General features: G+C 45.1%; 1 protein-coding gene across 4 annotated transcripts; it reads right to left on the reverse strand.

Annotated features, from left to right (window-relative positions):
* Positions 1-6808, reverse strand: LOC147313713 (zinc transporter ZIP3-like). Of its 4 annotated transcripts, none has more exons than XM_086263473.1 (3): positions 6498-6808; positions 3202-3508; positions 1-2907 (listed from the first exon to the last, which is right to left on the reverse strand). In XM_086263473.1, exons 2-3 carry the CDS (start codon positions 3406-3408, stop codon positions 2161-2163), a joined length of 954 nt encoding a protein of 317 aa, XP_086119599.1. In that variant the 5' UTR covers positions 3409-3508; positions 6498-6808; the 3' UTR covers positions 1-2160. The 4 variants fall into 4 exon arrangements, with proteins under 4 accessions (XP_086119599.1, XP_086119598.1, XP_086119596.1 ...); XM_086263472.1 differs by having other exon boundaries at positions 3202-3511; positions 6498-6588; XM_086263470.1 differs by having other exon boundaries at positions 3202-3547; positions 6498-6584.
* Positions 6809-14598: the final 7790 nt, after the last annotated feature.

Below are 14598 nucleotides of genomic sequence, written 5' to 3' on the forward strand. Positions count from 1 at the left end.
TATCAGATAGTAATCAGTTTATTTCCAACTAATACACACACAAAAAATCACCTTGCAAAACATATTAATGACATCAAGACAAGATGGCAAAAACAATCATAAATACAAACCTGATCCAGATCTCAATATGAACACATGAAGAAAGAAAAAGCAGCTAAAAGGCTCCAGTGTGTTTGTGTGGGCATTTCTGAGAATACAGCAGGAATGTAAAAACAGAAGAGAAACTGAAGAGCTTTGACAAACTAACAGAAAATATCTGGGATTCACCTTTGGCTCACAGCTCTAGGCTAGGAGAGCAGGACAAATCTGATTCCATTTCTGAGTCCTCTAAGCTAAAGGCTTGTTACTGAGTAGACGAATAGTAAATAAAACTATAAACATGGACGTGTTCGGCTTGCATCATCAGTAACATCCCCGCGCGCTGATACTGCACCTCTGTCGTCTTCTTGACATCCAAATGTTTGAGTTGGTCTCCCAGTTTGTATGAAAACCTGAATCTCTCTACAGCAGTGCTTCTCATAGCGCAACAACAACAAAGATCACCAATAAAAAATAATGTGGGGGCCACCACCTCAGCCTCCTCCTCATAGCCTCCTATGGTATAAAGTTTTAAATCACAGGTGATTTTCAGAAAAGCCGACCAAGCCTTGTTCTCGAGTTATTGTATTTGCAAACAACAGCTCACCAGCCTTTTATAGGTGAGGGTTAAAAAGGATAGGAGATGAATTAAAAAAGGTCAGCGAGCAGCATCAGAAAACACTTTTTTCCTAAAATAAAGTTGTTTTTCATGGTCATTCATCGTTTGAGAATCACAACTTTAAAGTCTCTCTCTGCATAGACTTTGTTTGTTACATGCAAAGTCTGTGTAAAGATGCAGATTGGCAGAAGTAAGATTGGACAAAGCGAAAATGTGAATGTGTATCCACAAAACTTCTGTGAAAAATTCACTTCACACTATGTTGAAAAAGCTAATCAGCTGATCATCATCAGTGACATCACTTTCCTGATGTCACAGACAATAAGAAATGGAGGACAAGCATTTGTATTCGCAATTTACAGATAGGTGGAGCGGCAAGAATCGACTTCACTCGGAGTTTGGAGAAGAGCCGTCCAGGATGTAGCGTGTTTCATAAACGTAAGAACCACTCCTGTCTCTAATAAATAAAAACTGACGTTTAGGCCTGAAACTATGTAGAAACAAATGACCTAAAACTGGGAGGATGCTAGATGTTAGGAACAATATCAGTGAGATGGAATCCTGAGAAGTCAGGTATTACATACTACCTTATGAGGTATGACCAAAAAGGCCTGAGAACGAGTCTATAAAATAAAAACAACCCGACCATATTTAATATGAAACAATCTCTTGGTCAATGTCATCATCTCAGACACATCCAGGTAGTGTTTAGCAGAGCAGCTATTTTTAGATGTCTTGCTGGAAGCCCTGTTCTGACCCCTTTTTCCACATTAACAGACCACCAGATTTGCACTTTTCAGCTTCCCACAAATTAAAAACAGTTCTGGCTTATGTCGACACAGTGAAGGAGACAGAGGAAGCTTAGTACAACAGGACCTAGCAGGGCTTTCATGAAGCAATCTAAAAATAGCTGCTGCCTTGAAAACGGTCTAGAAGTGCCCAAGAAGATGACCTTACATGTAAATCAGTGACGGCTTTTTATTTTTAGGGGCTCATTCCTGGAACTTTTTGGTTACCCCACATATATGTGAATGCAGCGCTAGCCCTATGTAGCAGTCGCCCCCTTCAACCTGCAGTTTCTAATGCGAGATTCAATCACTGTAACGGAAAGGTTTATAAAAATAAGTTAAAAACATTTTAAGCCCCTTTGTTTAGCATCTCCAAGCAGCCTACAAATATCATAAATGGTTTGTTATAGACTATAAAGTAGCTGTAAGGAAATTTGAAGTGTCCTTATATTACAGCTCCAGATGTGCAGCAGCAGCAGTCTCACTGCAGCCACTTACAGATATTAGTTATTAAACACATAAATGAACTCATCCGTCCTTCAGGGGCAAAAGTCTGATTTTAGAGTAATTTCCTGTTTAAAACTGCAAATAGAAACGCCACATGTTCCCGCCTCTCACAACTGATTGCTTCATTAAAGTGAACTCTTAGTGTAGTTTGGCATCGCTGGGTGTCTGTCACCACTTGATGAAGACGAGAGCAGCGAGTGCGGCGTAGCCGATGATGAGGAAAAGCACTTTGAGCAGCCGGTCCTGTTTCTCCTCCAGCTCCCGGGTGAGGATCTCAAAGAAGGTAACAAACAGGAAGGTTCCGGCAGCGAGTCCCTGCAGCACCACGGACACTATGCTGCCCGCCAGCGTCTGGGCCGACTCTATGCCCATTCCCACCACCATGCCCAGCGGAATCATCATGCTGACTGTCACACCCAGCTTGGTGGCGTCCTTCATGCCGAGAGATGCCTTAGCTACGCTCACCCCAAGGGCGATGGCTGCCAGTGTCTCATGCACAGCCACGCCCAGAAAGAGGCTGCCCAGCTTGGCCCCGTCCTCCTGCAGGCCGAGCGCCAGGCCCTCGAATGCGGAGTGTGCGGACAGAGCGAGGACCAAGCTGACCAGCCGCAGAGGACCCGCCCCCGCCAGCTCGGCCGGGTTGAAGTGTCCGTGGTGGTGGCCGTGGGAGCGGTGACCGCCGTTGCTCGGTGAGCCCCGTGCTGAGGAGATAAAAGGGGTATCATACTCAGAGTCGCTGCCGGCCTCGGAGCCGCCGGCGTTGAAAGTCTCGAGGTCGATGAAGGATGGCTTCTCCTTCCTGAAGGTGAGGACAGCCTGCTCTATAAAGACGGTGAGGAAGAAGCCGAGCATCATCATTGTTTCAGCCAGAGGATAATCGCTGCTGATCTTCAGCTGCTGGAACACATCGACCACCTGAAGGCGCAAAACGAAAACCACAACAATAAGCAGATAAAACTTCATCGTTATCTTAGTATTCTGAAACAGGACATCCTGAGGGAGCAGTTGCTATGAAATACCAACGACAACACAAACCATCAGAGCAAAGTCTTTGCTCTGGTGAGAACATAAGTTACAAAATGAACTTTGTGTTTTGTTTAATCAGACTAAGACTTGAAAGTAGAGACTGAGCCCATGAACTCATCTGGAAAGTTTGGCTTCACTTTTAAGAATGCAAAGTATGTGCAAGGTGAGAGGATGTGTGTTTACCTTATCTCTGACAGTAGGAAGCAGAGCATTGAAGCATGTTGCGAGGAACACGCCCCCTCCAAATGAATTGCACAGAGACAATGGCCTCCTGTATCTCTGTGCTCTATCACAGTCAACGAGCAGGAGACGTACTGGGACCAGCACACCAGCCAGCATAAGGCCGAACAAGCCCAGCAGGCCAAGCAGCTTGGCCACCAGGATCTGCATCCTGATGCTTCAGAGACACTAGAGCGAACGGAGCGGTGAACACAAAGTCATCTCCTGTCTGCTGCTTCTGATGGGCTTTACTGGAGCTGCTGGGACATCTCTGCTGGTTTTAGTGGAGGAGACACAGGCAGATGTTGGTCTAAACACAAGAAATAAACACATGTTGCACTGGTCTGTGCTGGAAGAATGCATCTAAAGATTATGACCGACAAATATCCCCCATATATATTTCACATCTTTCTTATACCTTAATTGGGGTGTTCATCTTTCTTTCTTTAGTTCAATGAGTCAGTTTAGTATCAGGACATTCATGTAACATTAAGTCAGCTAAACAGAGACGAATTAAACATGTTACTAACAGCAAACTATTATAAAATAACTTCTCATCTTTAGGTTTGGATTTTCTTTCAATTAAAAAGCAATACAGAAGTTTGACATTTTATAGAGGAAGGTCAGAGGTCAAAGCCAGAGCCCCTGAGCAAGATGAAGTTACAGGTTAACCGGTGTTGAATTCAGTAAATGTTCTCATTTCCATCATTATTTTCCATGGCACCTGGTTTCATTCTGACCAGCTTTTAGCCAGAGACTTCCTGTTTCAATCATCAGAGATGAGCTCTGCAGTTGTTCTTTGTACCGCTCCCTTACAAAGAAACCATGAAATAAACAAAATGTCAGCAGGTCCAATCTTGTCATTATTAGTACAACATTAAATCCACCATTTCAAATCATTTTAAATAAGTTATGCATCATTTATAGAACAATGCTAATTTTTCTGTTTAGGTGTTCAGACAAAGTCAGCCACGTGTTCTAGCGGAGTACATTCATTAGAATGATTAGAATTTAAATAAATGCTCCTGTTCACGTGTATTAATACTACTTTACTATTATATTGTTATGACATGAGGTTCAGTTAGATTTGCACAAAAACAGAAAAGTCCTTCAAAGACCTGCTTTTTAATTTCACAGCTTAAATACATTCAGCCGTATTTTTCACTTTTATTTGAGTAAATAAGTTGAATCTGTATTTCATCTTCTACCAGTTTAAAAAAAAATACAAGTATCTGTACTTCTAAATGAGTGAAGAATGTATGTAATTATACCATATGGGGAACATATAAAAATATAGAGTTTATGCATTACCACCACCTGGAAGTCGATATTTTTGCATATTAATATAATTTTAACTCTTATATCAAATCTTATATTAACTTTCGAACACTTTATGTACACCCCAACTTACACTACCATTAAACTAATCAGAAGTATAGTACAGTGAAAATAAAACTGAAATTTAATTTACTTGAGAGTTTCTTTGTAATGGAGCAACACAAAAAACAGCTGCAGAGGTCATCTCTTATGTACTGAACAGGGAACAGGAAGTCTCTGGCTAAAATCTGGTTGGATGAATCCAGGTGCAGATGTATCACAGCTTAATCTGGTTGGTTTGTTAGAGTCTGCATTGTTCTTTTGTGAGACAATGCCAACAGTTAAATGCCTTTTTGGTGCCTTTGGAGTTTATTTCCTGGTTTGTCATTATTTCCTCCTAAAACATCAGGTGTATGATACACCCGTTTTATCCTCACCAGTTAATCTGGATCACCGGCGCTGTGCCAAAAACGTGACTGTCTGTCACAAAAGTATTGCTGACATTTCTATACGTTTTCTATGTTTAATGCTGTATTATTACTTATTTTGGTAAACAGGCTGACATCAACAGGATTTACAAAGGGGTTATATGTATAACAAAGAAATAACCTGTTTTGAAAGACTGTAATATTGTACCTACTTTGTATTCTACATTAATTTTAATTCAGCCCTATTTGGGTTCCTAAAATCCTTCCATAGAACTGCTTTGTTACATTTGTCGCCATTCCTGCTGCACTCTTGGCCACATGTTTTACTTTTTAATCTCAATCTCAATGAGAATTATCACCTGAGTTGTCGCCTTAACACCAAATAGCAAATATGAAACAGTGGCTTTGCAGGTCACCTAAAGCAGGGGTGTCAAACTCAAATACACAGTGGGCCAAAATTCAAAACTGGAACAAAGTCGCGGGCTAACGTTAATATTTATTGAAATATATTTATTCCTCCAGATATAGGAATGAATCTTTTCTTATGGACTCAAACACATTTTGCTAAAAAACTGAATATGGAACAAGCAAAGCAAAGCTTAATACTAAACAAAATATATATTAGCTGTATAATACCAGTAGGCCAGCTCTGATAGTAATTTGGTATGGCTTCGCGGGCCAAATGTAATTAGGCTGTGGGCCAAATTTGGCCCGCGGGCCAGAGTTTGACACCTATGACCTAAAGCAACACCTGAGTTTAGACACCACTCGTGCTATTAATACATTAACTATTATCAAATATCGAATTTACAAACTTAAATATAGCGTTTCGGAAAAACTGTTACTGAGGGAAAAATGATCTGAATGTTAGGTCATTTGTATTGTCATATGTAATCAGAAGGTGGGTTTTCATTAGTTTGTGGCAGCCATTAAAACGCGTTGTTGTCGCCTTTGACACAGTTACTACCTTTAGTCAGAACACAAACACCGCGAGCTCTCCCATTGTGGAGATTACCCCATTCACCGGTTTTCTGTCCCACTGGTTTTATCCGTTTTTTATTTGTTATATTAATATATAATATGATGCGGGAGAAAAACATGTCAAACCACCAAGCGGAAATACATGCTACTTCCGGTGGGTAATTTCATAATAAGACAACTGGGTCCTCCTTTACGTCTGACAGTCTAATCAATTTGTATTTATTATTGTAATTCAGCGTCACAACTTGTAATCACGTCTTTGGTCCCATTTCATCAAGTGTGTAATACAAAGATGAAAGTTTACACAAGGCAAATAACCGCACTGTTTCCGTGCGAAAACTGTCTAACAGCGGCTAACTTGACGCTAGCATTAGCTTTCTGTCATTTGTTCATGGGGGGCTAAAGAGGCTAACAAACCGGTGTGGCGCTCAGGTAGGGAAAGCAGTTGTTTTCCTTTGCTGTTCACGCTTAACAGCGGCTTTAGCTCCGAAACAACAAGATAAACCGCAAATATCACTCAAACACCGTGTTTACCTGTTAGAACATCCGCTCTCATCTACTGCAGGTGCACAATAATACTTCCGCGTTTACATCACGCAACGCAACCCCCCCGGGCGTGATGACGTAGTCCACAAACAGGGTGACGTGCAGCGTCCTGGCGTGACAAAGGATGGAGACGCACGACCCCTGAAAGGACCAGCCGAAGGAAAATTGTTTTAACGGATTTTTAAGTATGATTTTTTTTTTCCTGTCCATACATTTTTTTAACATATTCCGTTATATGAAAAATATTCAAATTTGATATACGTGTAATTTCTTTAAGGTTTTCAAAAGTGCTAAATATTGTGTCGACCATGTTGTTATTGTTTTCGATTGGTGTGAAATTAGGTTAAGAGTAGTTATTGAATAAACTGGACTTCCTCTTTTTTCTTTTTATTCCTTTGAGTCATGAGAAATGGCCAAACTCTGCCATTCCTACTTCGGGTTTCCTTCTCACTATAATTTCTCCCCTCATAAATGTGTATGTTTTCCTGTAAATATATATTTCTTTCAATATTTTTTTTTAAGTCAACCCATCTTACATTTGACACTTAATTAATTAAATCATCTAGTCCAGTGTTTTACTGGACTCAGTAGACTTCTACTTTTGGAACCAGCGTTTTCTGTTTTTTCTGGCTCTTGATTTGTCTTCTTGTGACTTTTTTTTATTCATCCATCCATCCATCTTCATCCGCTTTGTCCGGGGCCGGGTCGCGGGGGCAGCAGCCTAAGCAAAGAGTCCCAGACCTCCCTCTCCCCAGCCACCTCCTCCAGCTTATCCGGGGGAATACCAAGGCGTTCCCAGGCCAGCCGAGAGATGTAATCTCTCCAGCGTGTCCTGGGTCTGCCCCAGGGCCTCCTCCCGGTGGGACATGCCTGGAACACCTCACCCGGGAGGCGCCCAGGGGGCATCCTTGTCAGATGCCCGAACCACCTCAGCTGGCTCCTTTCGATGTGGAGCAGCAGCTGCTCTACTCTGAGCCCCTCCCGGATGGCCGAACTTCTCACCCTATCTGTAAGGGAGAGGCCAGCCACCCTTCGGAGGAAGCTCATTTCTGCTGCTTGTATCCGCGATCTCGTTCTTTCGGTCACTACCCACAGCTCGTGGCCATAGGTGAGGGTAGGGACGTAGATCGACCGGTAAATTGAGAGCTTCACTTTTACACTCAGCTCCCTCTTCACCACGACGGACCGGTGTAGCGTCTGCATTACTGCAGCTGCAGCCCCAATCCGTCTGTCGATCTCCGGCTCCCTTCTCCCATCACTCGCGAACAAGACCCCGAGATACTTGAACTCCTCCACTTGGGGCAGTAACTCATCTAGGGCTGCCACAAACGATTATTTTGATAGTCGACTAGTCACCGATTATTTCTGCGATTAGTCGACTAATCAGATCATCATCCATTGGATGTAAAACGTACAGCTTATTGCACCAGCAGCATCTGCTCTTATATAACTATCATTAGCTTACAGCTTTAAGTGTTTAAGGTCTGTGCTAACTAAAAATAAAGACAAGATGATAGTTTATTACATTTTAATGAAATTTGCAGATTGTTTCGGTGAAGTTTAATAAACTCCTTGCTTTCTAAAATATAACAGGACACCGGAGTAAATTCTCCAGCATCTCACACTTCTGATGATCAGCTGTCTGCTTGACGTTTATTCAGCGGTGTAAAAATTATAACTTTAATCTCAGCCAAACAGGAACAAATAAAATACTGAAAAAAGCCAAACAATAACATTTTTAAGTTATCTAAGTGACTCATATATCATGTTTAACCTGAGTAGCGAAAGACTGTGGTGGGTTTGAAAACGATTTGCTGGGAGTCCGGTGTTCTCACGGCTCTAGTTAGCCTAGCCCCCGGCTAGCTATCGAGCTAGTGGGTAACAGACGTCTCCGAAAACGTCGGAGCGCTTTTGAAAATATGTGGTGTCCTGATAAACTGAGCAGATATTTGAGGTTTGCACAGCTACATTCTCGCCTGAAAATATGTTAAACGTTTATTTTGTGACCCAGAAAGAATAATAAGAGTAATATTAAAACTAACTAGCTGCCGCCATTGTTGGAAACTAAGCTGGGCTGCGCTATGAATTCTGGGACACAGCTGCTGCTTCTTCTTCTTCTTCGGGGTTTAACGGCAGCTGGCATCCTTGTACATGCAGTGCTGCCATCTTCTGTTTCAGTCCGTTATTACACTCTTAAATCCTGCTATTATTCCTGCGTCTTTTGGGATCTTACAAAGCTTCAAACGACGCGTCGACTATTAAATCAGTCGTCGACGATTTTGATAGTCGACGTAATCGTGACTAGTCGACTAATCGTGGCAGCCCTAAACTCATCCCCGACCCAGAGTGGGCACTCCACCCTTTTCCGGCTGAGAACCATGGCCTCAGATTTGGAGGTGCTGATCCTCATTCCCGCTGCTTCACACTCGGCTGCGAACCGTTCCAGTGCGAGCTGGAGGCCCTCACCCGATGAAGCCAACAGAACCACATCATCTGCAAAAATCAGAGATGAGATTCTGAGGCCACCAAAGCGAAAGCCCTCCGCCACTTGGCTGCGCCTAGAAATCCTGTCCATAAAAATTATGAACAGAACCGGAGACAAAGGGCAGCCCTGGCGGAGCCCATCACCCACCGGGAACGAGTCCGACTTATTGCCGGCAATGCGAACCAAGCTCTTGCAACGGTTGTATGGTCGAATGGCCCGTAGCAATGGGCCAGACACCCCATATTCCCGCAACACCTCCCACAGGACACCCCGAGGGACACGGTCGAATGCCTTCTCCAAGTCCACAAAACACATGTAGACTGGTTGGGCAAACTCCCATGCACCCTCAAGTATCCTGTGTAGCATGTTGACCTATGTTTGTATCAGCCACTAGATGGCACTGTGTCGCTGCAATGTGTGTAATTCACTGGCGAGCAAGAAGCTTCAGGGCAAGGGAAAAGAATAAGAAATAAAGTGGAAGCGGAGCAGAGATCAGTGTGTGCGTGCAGTTAATAAGAAGCTCGGTATACATACAAAAACAACACATGGTGTCAGAGTAGCGGATTCTACGCAATCCCTCGCCGTCGGACAGCGCAGACATGGAGGCTTACGGCGTTCCCACACCGCGTATGGATTGGGACTCCAGCAACCTGCCCGAGGCATGGCGGCGTTTCAAGCAGCACGCCGAGCTAATGTTCGCTGGTCCTCTTCGGGGGAAGGAGGAGGCAGACAAATGCAGCTACCTTCTTCTATGGGTCGGTGAGAAAGGACGGGACGTCTACAACACGTGGACGCTCACGGCAGACGACTCCCGAAAGCTTCAGACGTACTACGATAAGTACACTGATTATATCATACCGAAAGCTAACCCAATCTACGCCCGATATAAGTTTCATGAAAAGATGCAGGGTGAAAATGAGACATTTGAACAGTTTATTACGGAACTGAAACTACTTGCTAAAGACTGTGGGTACCCAAATACAGATGAAATGGTCAGGGATCGCATTGTATTTGCCACTAACTCGCCACACGTCCGAGAAAAGCTACTCAGCCAAGGCGCAGAGCTCACGCTAGAGAAAGCTATAGATATAGCACGATCACACGAGCTAGCAAAGCAGCAGCTAAAAACTATGGGTCACTCCAGGGGCCAAGAAACTGTGCACGCCATCGGCAGGAAATCACACAGACAAGAATATCAAACAAGAAGCGTGAGACCAAAAGAACACGCTAATGCAACACTAAAAACGTGCAGCTATTGTGCCGGACAACACAGTAATAAAGACACCTGCCCAGCAAAAGGGAAGCAATGTGCAAAATGCAAGAAAATGAACCATTTTGCGAGAGCATGCAGGTCAAGACTCCCTTCGCAGACAAAAGCCCACCTCAAATCAGTACACACTGTGAGAGAGAACATAGAAATGTCAACTATGGACACAGATGAGGACCAAGACTGTTTCTACATTGATAGCATCACCATAGAAAATGAAGGAAGAAATGATGAGCAAGCATATGCAGACATGCAGCTTGGTCCCCCCCCACAGACAGTGAGGTTTAAAGTTGACACTGGGGCGCAAGCAAACAATTCCAGCTAACATGTTCCAGACACTCTTCCCACACGTGACACTGAAGCCTGTCACACACAAGCTCACAGATTATGGGGGACACTCACTCAGCGTGGAAGGAAAATGCCAGTTAAAATGCAAACACAAAGACAAGACCTGCACGTTGGAATTCCATGTTGTTAACACAAGCGCCCCACCTGTATTAGCAATGAAAGCTTGCCGTGACCTTAACCTGGTAAGGATCGTGATGGCAGTGACGGAGGAAAGAGGCAAGACAACCAACAGTTCACAGGCAATACTAGACGAATATGCAGACGTATTCAAAGGGATAGGAGAATTTCCTGGTGAATGCAGTTTCCATGTAAATCCAGACGTTGCACCCACAGTCAGCCCACCTCGTCGGATTCCCATTGCTCTGCGAGCCCGACTCAAAGACGAGCTCGACAACATGGAAAGGAATCAAATCATATGCAAGGTCACAGATCCTACGGACTGGGTGAATGCACTTGTTGTCGTGGAAAAACCCAAGACGGGCAGACTCGGAGTATGTCTGGACCCCAGACCCCTCAACAAGGCTATACAAAGACCCCATTACCCTCTACCCACCTTGGAGGATGTCACCACAAAACTTGCTGGGGCCAAGTATTTCAGTGTTTTGGACGCCAGATCAGGCTACTGGGCCATTAAGCTAAGCCACGAATCATCTCTGTTAACCACATTTAATACTGTGTTTGGCAGGTACCGCTTCCTCAGGTTGCCATTCGGCATAATCTCAGCCCAGGATGAGTTCCAGCGACGCATGACGACAACCTGAGGGCCATGCTGCAGCGCAGCAGAGAGAGAGGTGTAAAACTGAACCCTGACAAGTGCACCATCTGCGTCAAAGAGGTCAGTTACTTCGGTCACACATTGTCACACGAAGGGCTGAAACCAGATCCACAAAAAGTAAAAGCAGTCCAAGACATGGCGCCCCCACAGAACAGGGCAGAATTGGAAACAGTGCTGGGGATGGTTAATTATTTAGCAAGATTTGCCCCACACCTGTCAGAGATAAATGCTCCGCTCCGCCAGCTGTTAAAGCAGGACAGTGAGTTTGTATGGGACAAGAACCATGACAGAGCCTTTCAACGAATGAAGGAGCTGATCACTAAAGAACCAGGCCCAGTTCTCTCCTTCTTCAACCCCAAGAAAGCGCTACGACTCCAGGTCGATGCATCCAAAAGTGGCCTCGGTGCTGTGATGCTGCAGGACGGCAAGCCAGTCGCCTACGCATCCAAGTCACTTAACAGCACTGAGCAGAACTATGCCCAAATAGAAAAAGAGCTGTATGCTGTTCTCTTTGGTTGCAAGCGGTTCCACGAGTACATGTACGGGCGACATGTGACCATTGAGTCGGACCACAAGCCACTCGAGTCCATACTCAAAAAACCACTAGCATCAGCACCACCACGGCTACAGAGGATGATAATACAGCTGCAAAAGTACGACATCAGCATCATCCACAAGCCAGGGAAAGACATCCCGGTAGCCGACACGCTCTCCCGGAAATCCATAGAGTTTCACGACAAATCACTATGTGACGGGATGGATGCGCAGATCCACTCAGTCCTCAGCAACATGCCTGTCAGTGATCAGAGACTCTCAGAGATAAGAAACGAAACAGCCCAAGATCCTCAGCTCAACAGCCTGAGACGGACCACATTGAGTGGATGGCCAGATAAAAGGTCTCAATGTCCGCCTGACATTCAGGAGTTTTGGAACCACAGGGATGAGATCTCACTGATAGACGGGATCATGTTTAAAGGAGAGAAAATGATCATCCCAAAAAGGCTCAGAAAGGACATGATAGATCGGATTCATTCCAGCCATATGGGCATAGAAAAGAGCAAAAACAGAGCCAGAGACCTTCTGTTTTGGCCAGGCATGGGAAAGCAGATTGAGGAAGCCGTCGGAGCCTGCAGCACATGCCAGGAGAGACAAGCTGCTAACCCCAAGGAACCCCTGTTGTCACATGCAATACCAGAATGACCGTGGCAGGTCATAGCCACCGATCTGTTCACTTGGAACTCGGAAGACTACATCATCATGGTAGATTACTACAGTAGATTCTTCGAGTTGGAAAGACTGCACAGCTGCACTGCAGAAGCAGTGATCCACAAACTAAAGTCAGCCATGGCTAGGCATGGTATTCCAGAGTCGGTGATTAGTGATAACGGTCCGTGCTATGCTTCGAGTAAGTTTCAACAGTTCGCAAAGTCATGGAGTTTCACCCACACCACTACTAGTCCCCATTACCCACAGAGCAACGGCCTAGCCGAGAAAACAGTCCAGACAGCAAAGAAACTTCTGGACAAGGCCAAAGCGGAACATAAGGATCCCTACTTGAGCCTATTAGAATACCGGAACACCCCCGTGGACAACTTAAAGTCGCCTGCACAACTACTCATGAGCCGGAGACTTCGCTCCATCCTCCCTGCAACACCAAAACAGCTGGAACCCCAAGTAGTTTGCCAGCAAACAGTGCGTGAGAGGAGAGAGGTCTGCCAGCAGACTTATTTCAACAGAGCCGCCCGACCTCTGCCTCAACTATATCCTGGCACACCGGTCCGGTTCCGGCAAAAAGACGGTTCCTGGAAACCAGCTGTGGTCACAAGTTGTGCCGACACGTCCAGAAGCTACAACATAACCACAGATACAGGACAAGTTTACCGGCGTAACCGCCGACACCCCCGCGAAAGCAGGAACAGCGTAGGAGGTGAGGAGTTCATTCAACCAACAGGCATCAGCGATAACAGCTCTGTGGTATCTCAGCCCCCGCCTGTGGAGCCCCCTGATAAAGACATTACAACACCTGGATACACGACTCGTTATGGGCGTGTTACCAAACCAAGACAGGTCTTGGACCTGTAATATTGTAAAGGGTGCAGGCGGATCGCTGCCCTAGAAAAAAAAAAAGGCTGTTTATATGTTTGTTGTTCCAATGATGTCACTAAATGCATCTCTTTATTATGTTTGTGATATAGCCAGTATTGAGTCGAATGCTATGTTATCAATGGATGTGCTCAGGATGTTATTCCTGTAATTTCAGTTGCCTTAGAAATTTTACAAGCCTGAGTTGTTTTTTTTTTTAAGAAGGGAGATGTAGCATGTTGACCTATGTTTGTATCAGCCACTAGATGGCACTGTGTCGCTGCAATGTGTGTAATTCACTGGCGAGCAAGAAGCTTCAGGGCAAGGGAAAAGAATAAGAAATAAAGTGGAAGCGGAGCAGAGATCAGTGTGTGCGTGCAGTTAATAAGAAGCTCGGTATACATACAAAAACAACACATCCTGGAGAGGATAAAGAGCTGGTCCAGTGTTCCGCGACCAGGACAAAAACCACATTGTTCCCCCTGTATCCGAGGTTCGACTAGCGGACGAACTCTCCTTTCCAGCACCCTGGCATAGACTTTCCCAGGGAGGCTGAGGAGTGTGATCCCCCTGTAGTTGGAACACACCCTCCGGTCCCCTTTCTTAAAGATGGGGACCACCACCCCAGTCTGCCAGTCCACAGGTACTGCCCCTGATCTCCACGCAACATTGCAGAGGCGTGTCAACCAGGACAGCCCTACACCGTCCAGAGCCTTCAGGAACTCGGGGCGGACCTCATCAACACCAGGGGCTCTGCCACCAAGGAGTTGTTTAACTGCCTCAGTGACCTCGCCCCCGGAAATTGGCGGGTCATTCCCCTCATCCCCAGACTCTGCTTCCTCCTCGGAAGACGTGTCAGTGGGATTAAGGAGGTCCTCGAAGTATTCCTTCCACCGCCTGACAATTTTCTCAGTCGACGTCAGCAGCGCTCCGCCAGCACTATACACAGTGCAGGTAGAGCACCGCTTTCCCCTCCTGAGACGTCTGACGGTTTGCCAGAATCTCTTATTTTAAATTAAATTAAATCAACACTACAACTCGGAGCAGCTATAAGAAGAGACTTCACTGAAGAAGAGGAGCTGCATTAGTTTTGCTGGTTGTAAATAGATAACCACACTTTGGAGGAAATGAG

Source organism: Aulonocara sp. 'chitande type north' Nkhata Bay, linkage group LG15, assembly GCF_057382095.1.
Source record: "Aulonocara sp. 'chitande type north' Nkhata Bay isolate Kocher_YH1m ecotype deep benthic linkage group LG15, A_spYH_male_GT1.1, whole genome shotgun sequence".
Taxonomy (NCBI): domain Eukaryota; kingdom Metazoa; phylum Chordata; class Actinopteri; order Cichliformes; family Cichlidae; genus Aulonocara; species Aulonocara sp. 'chitande type north' Nkhata Bay.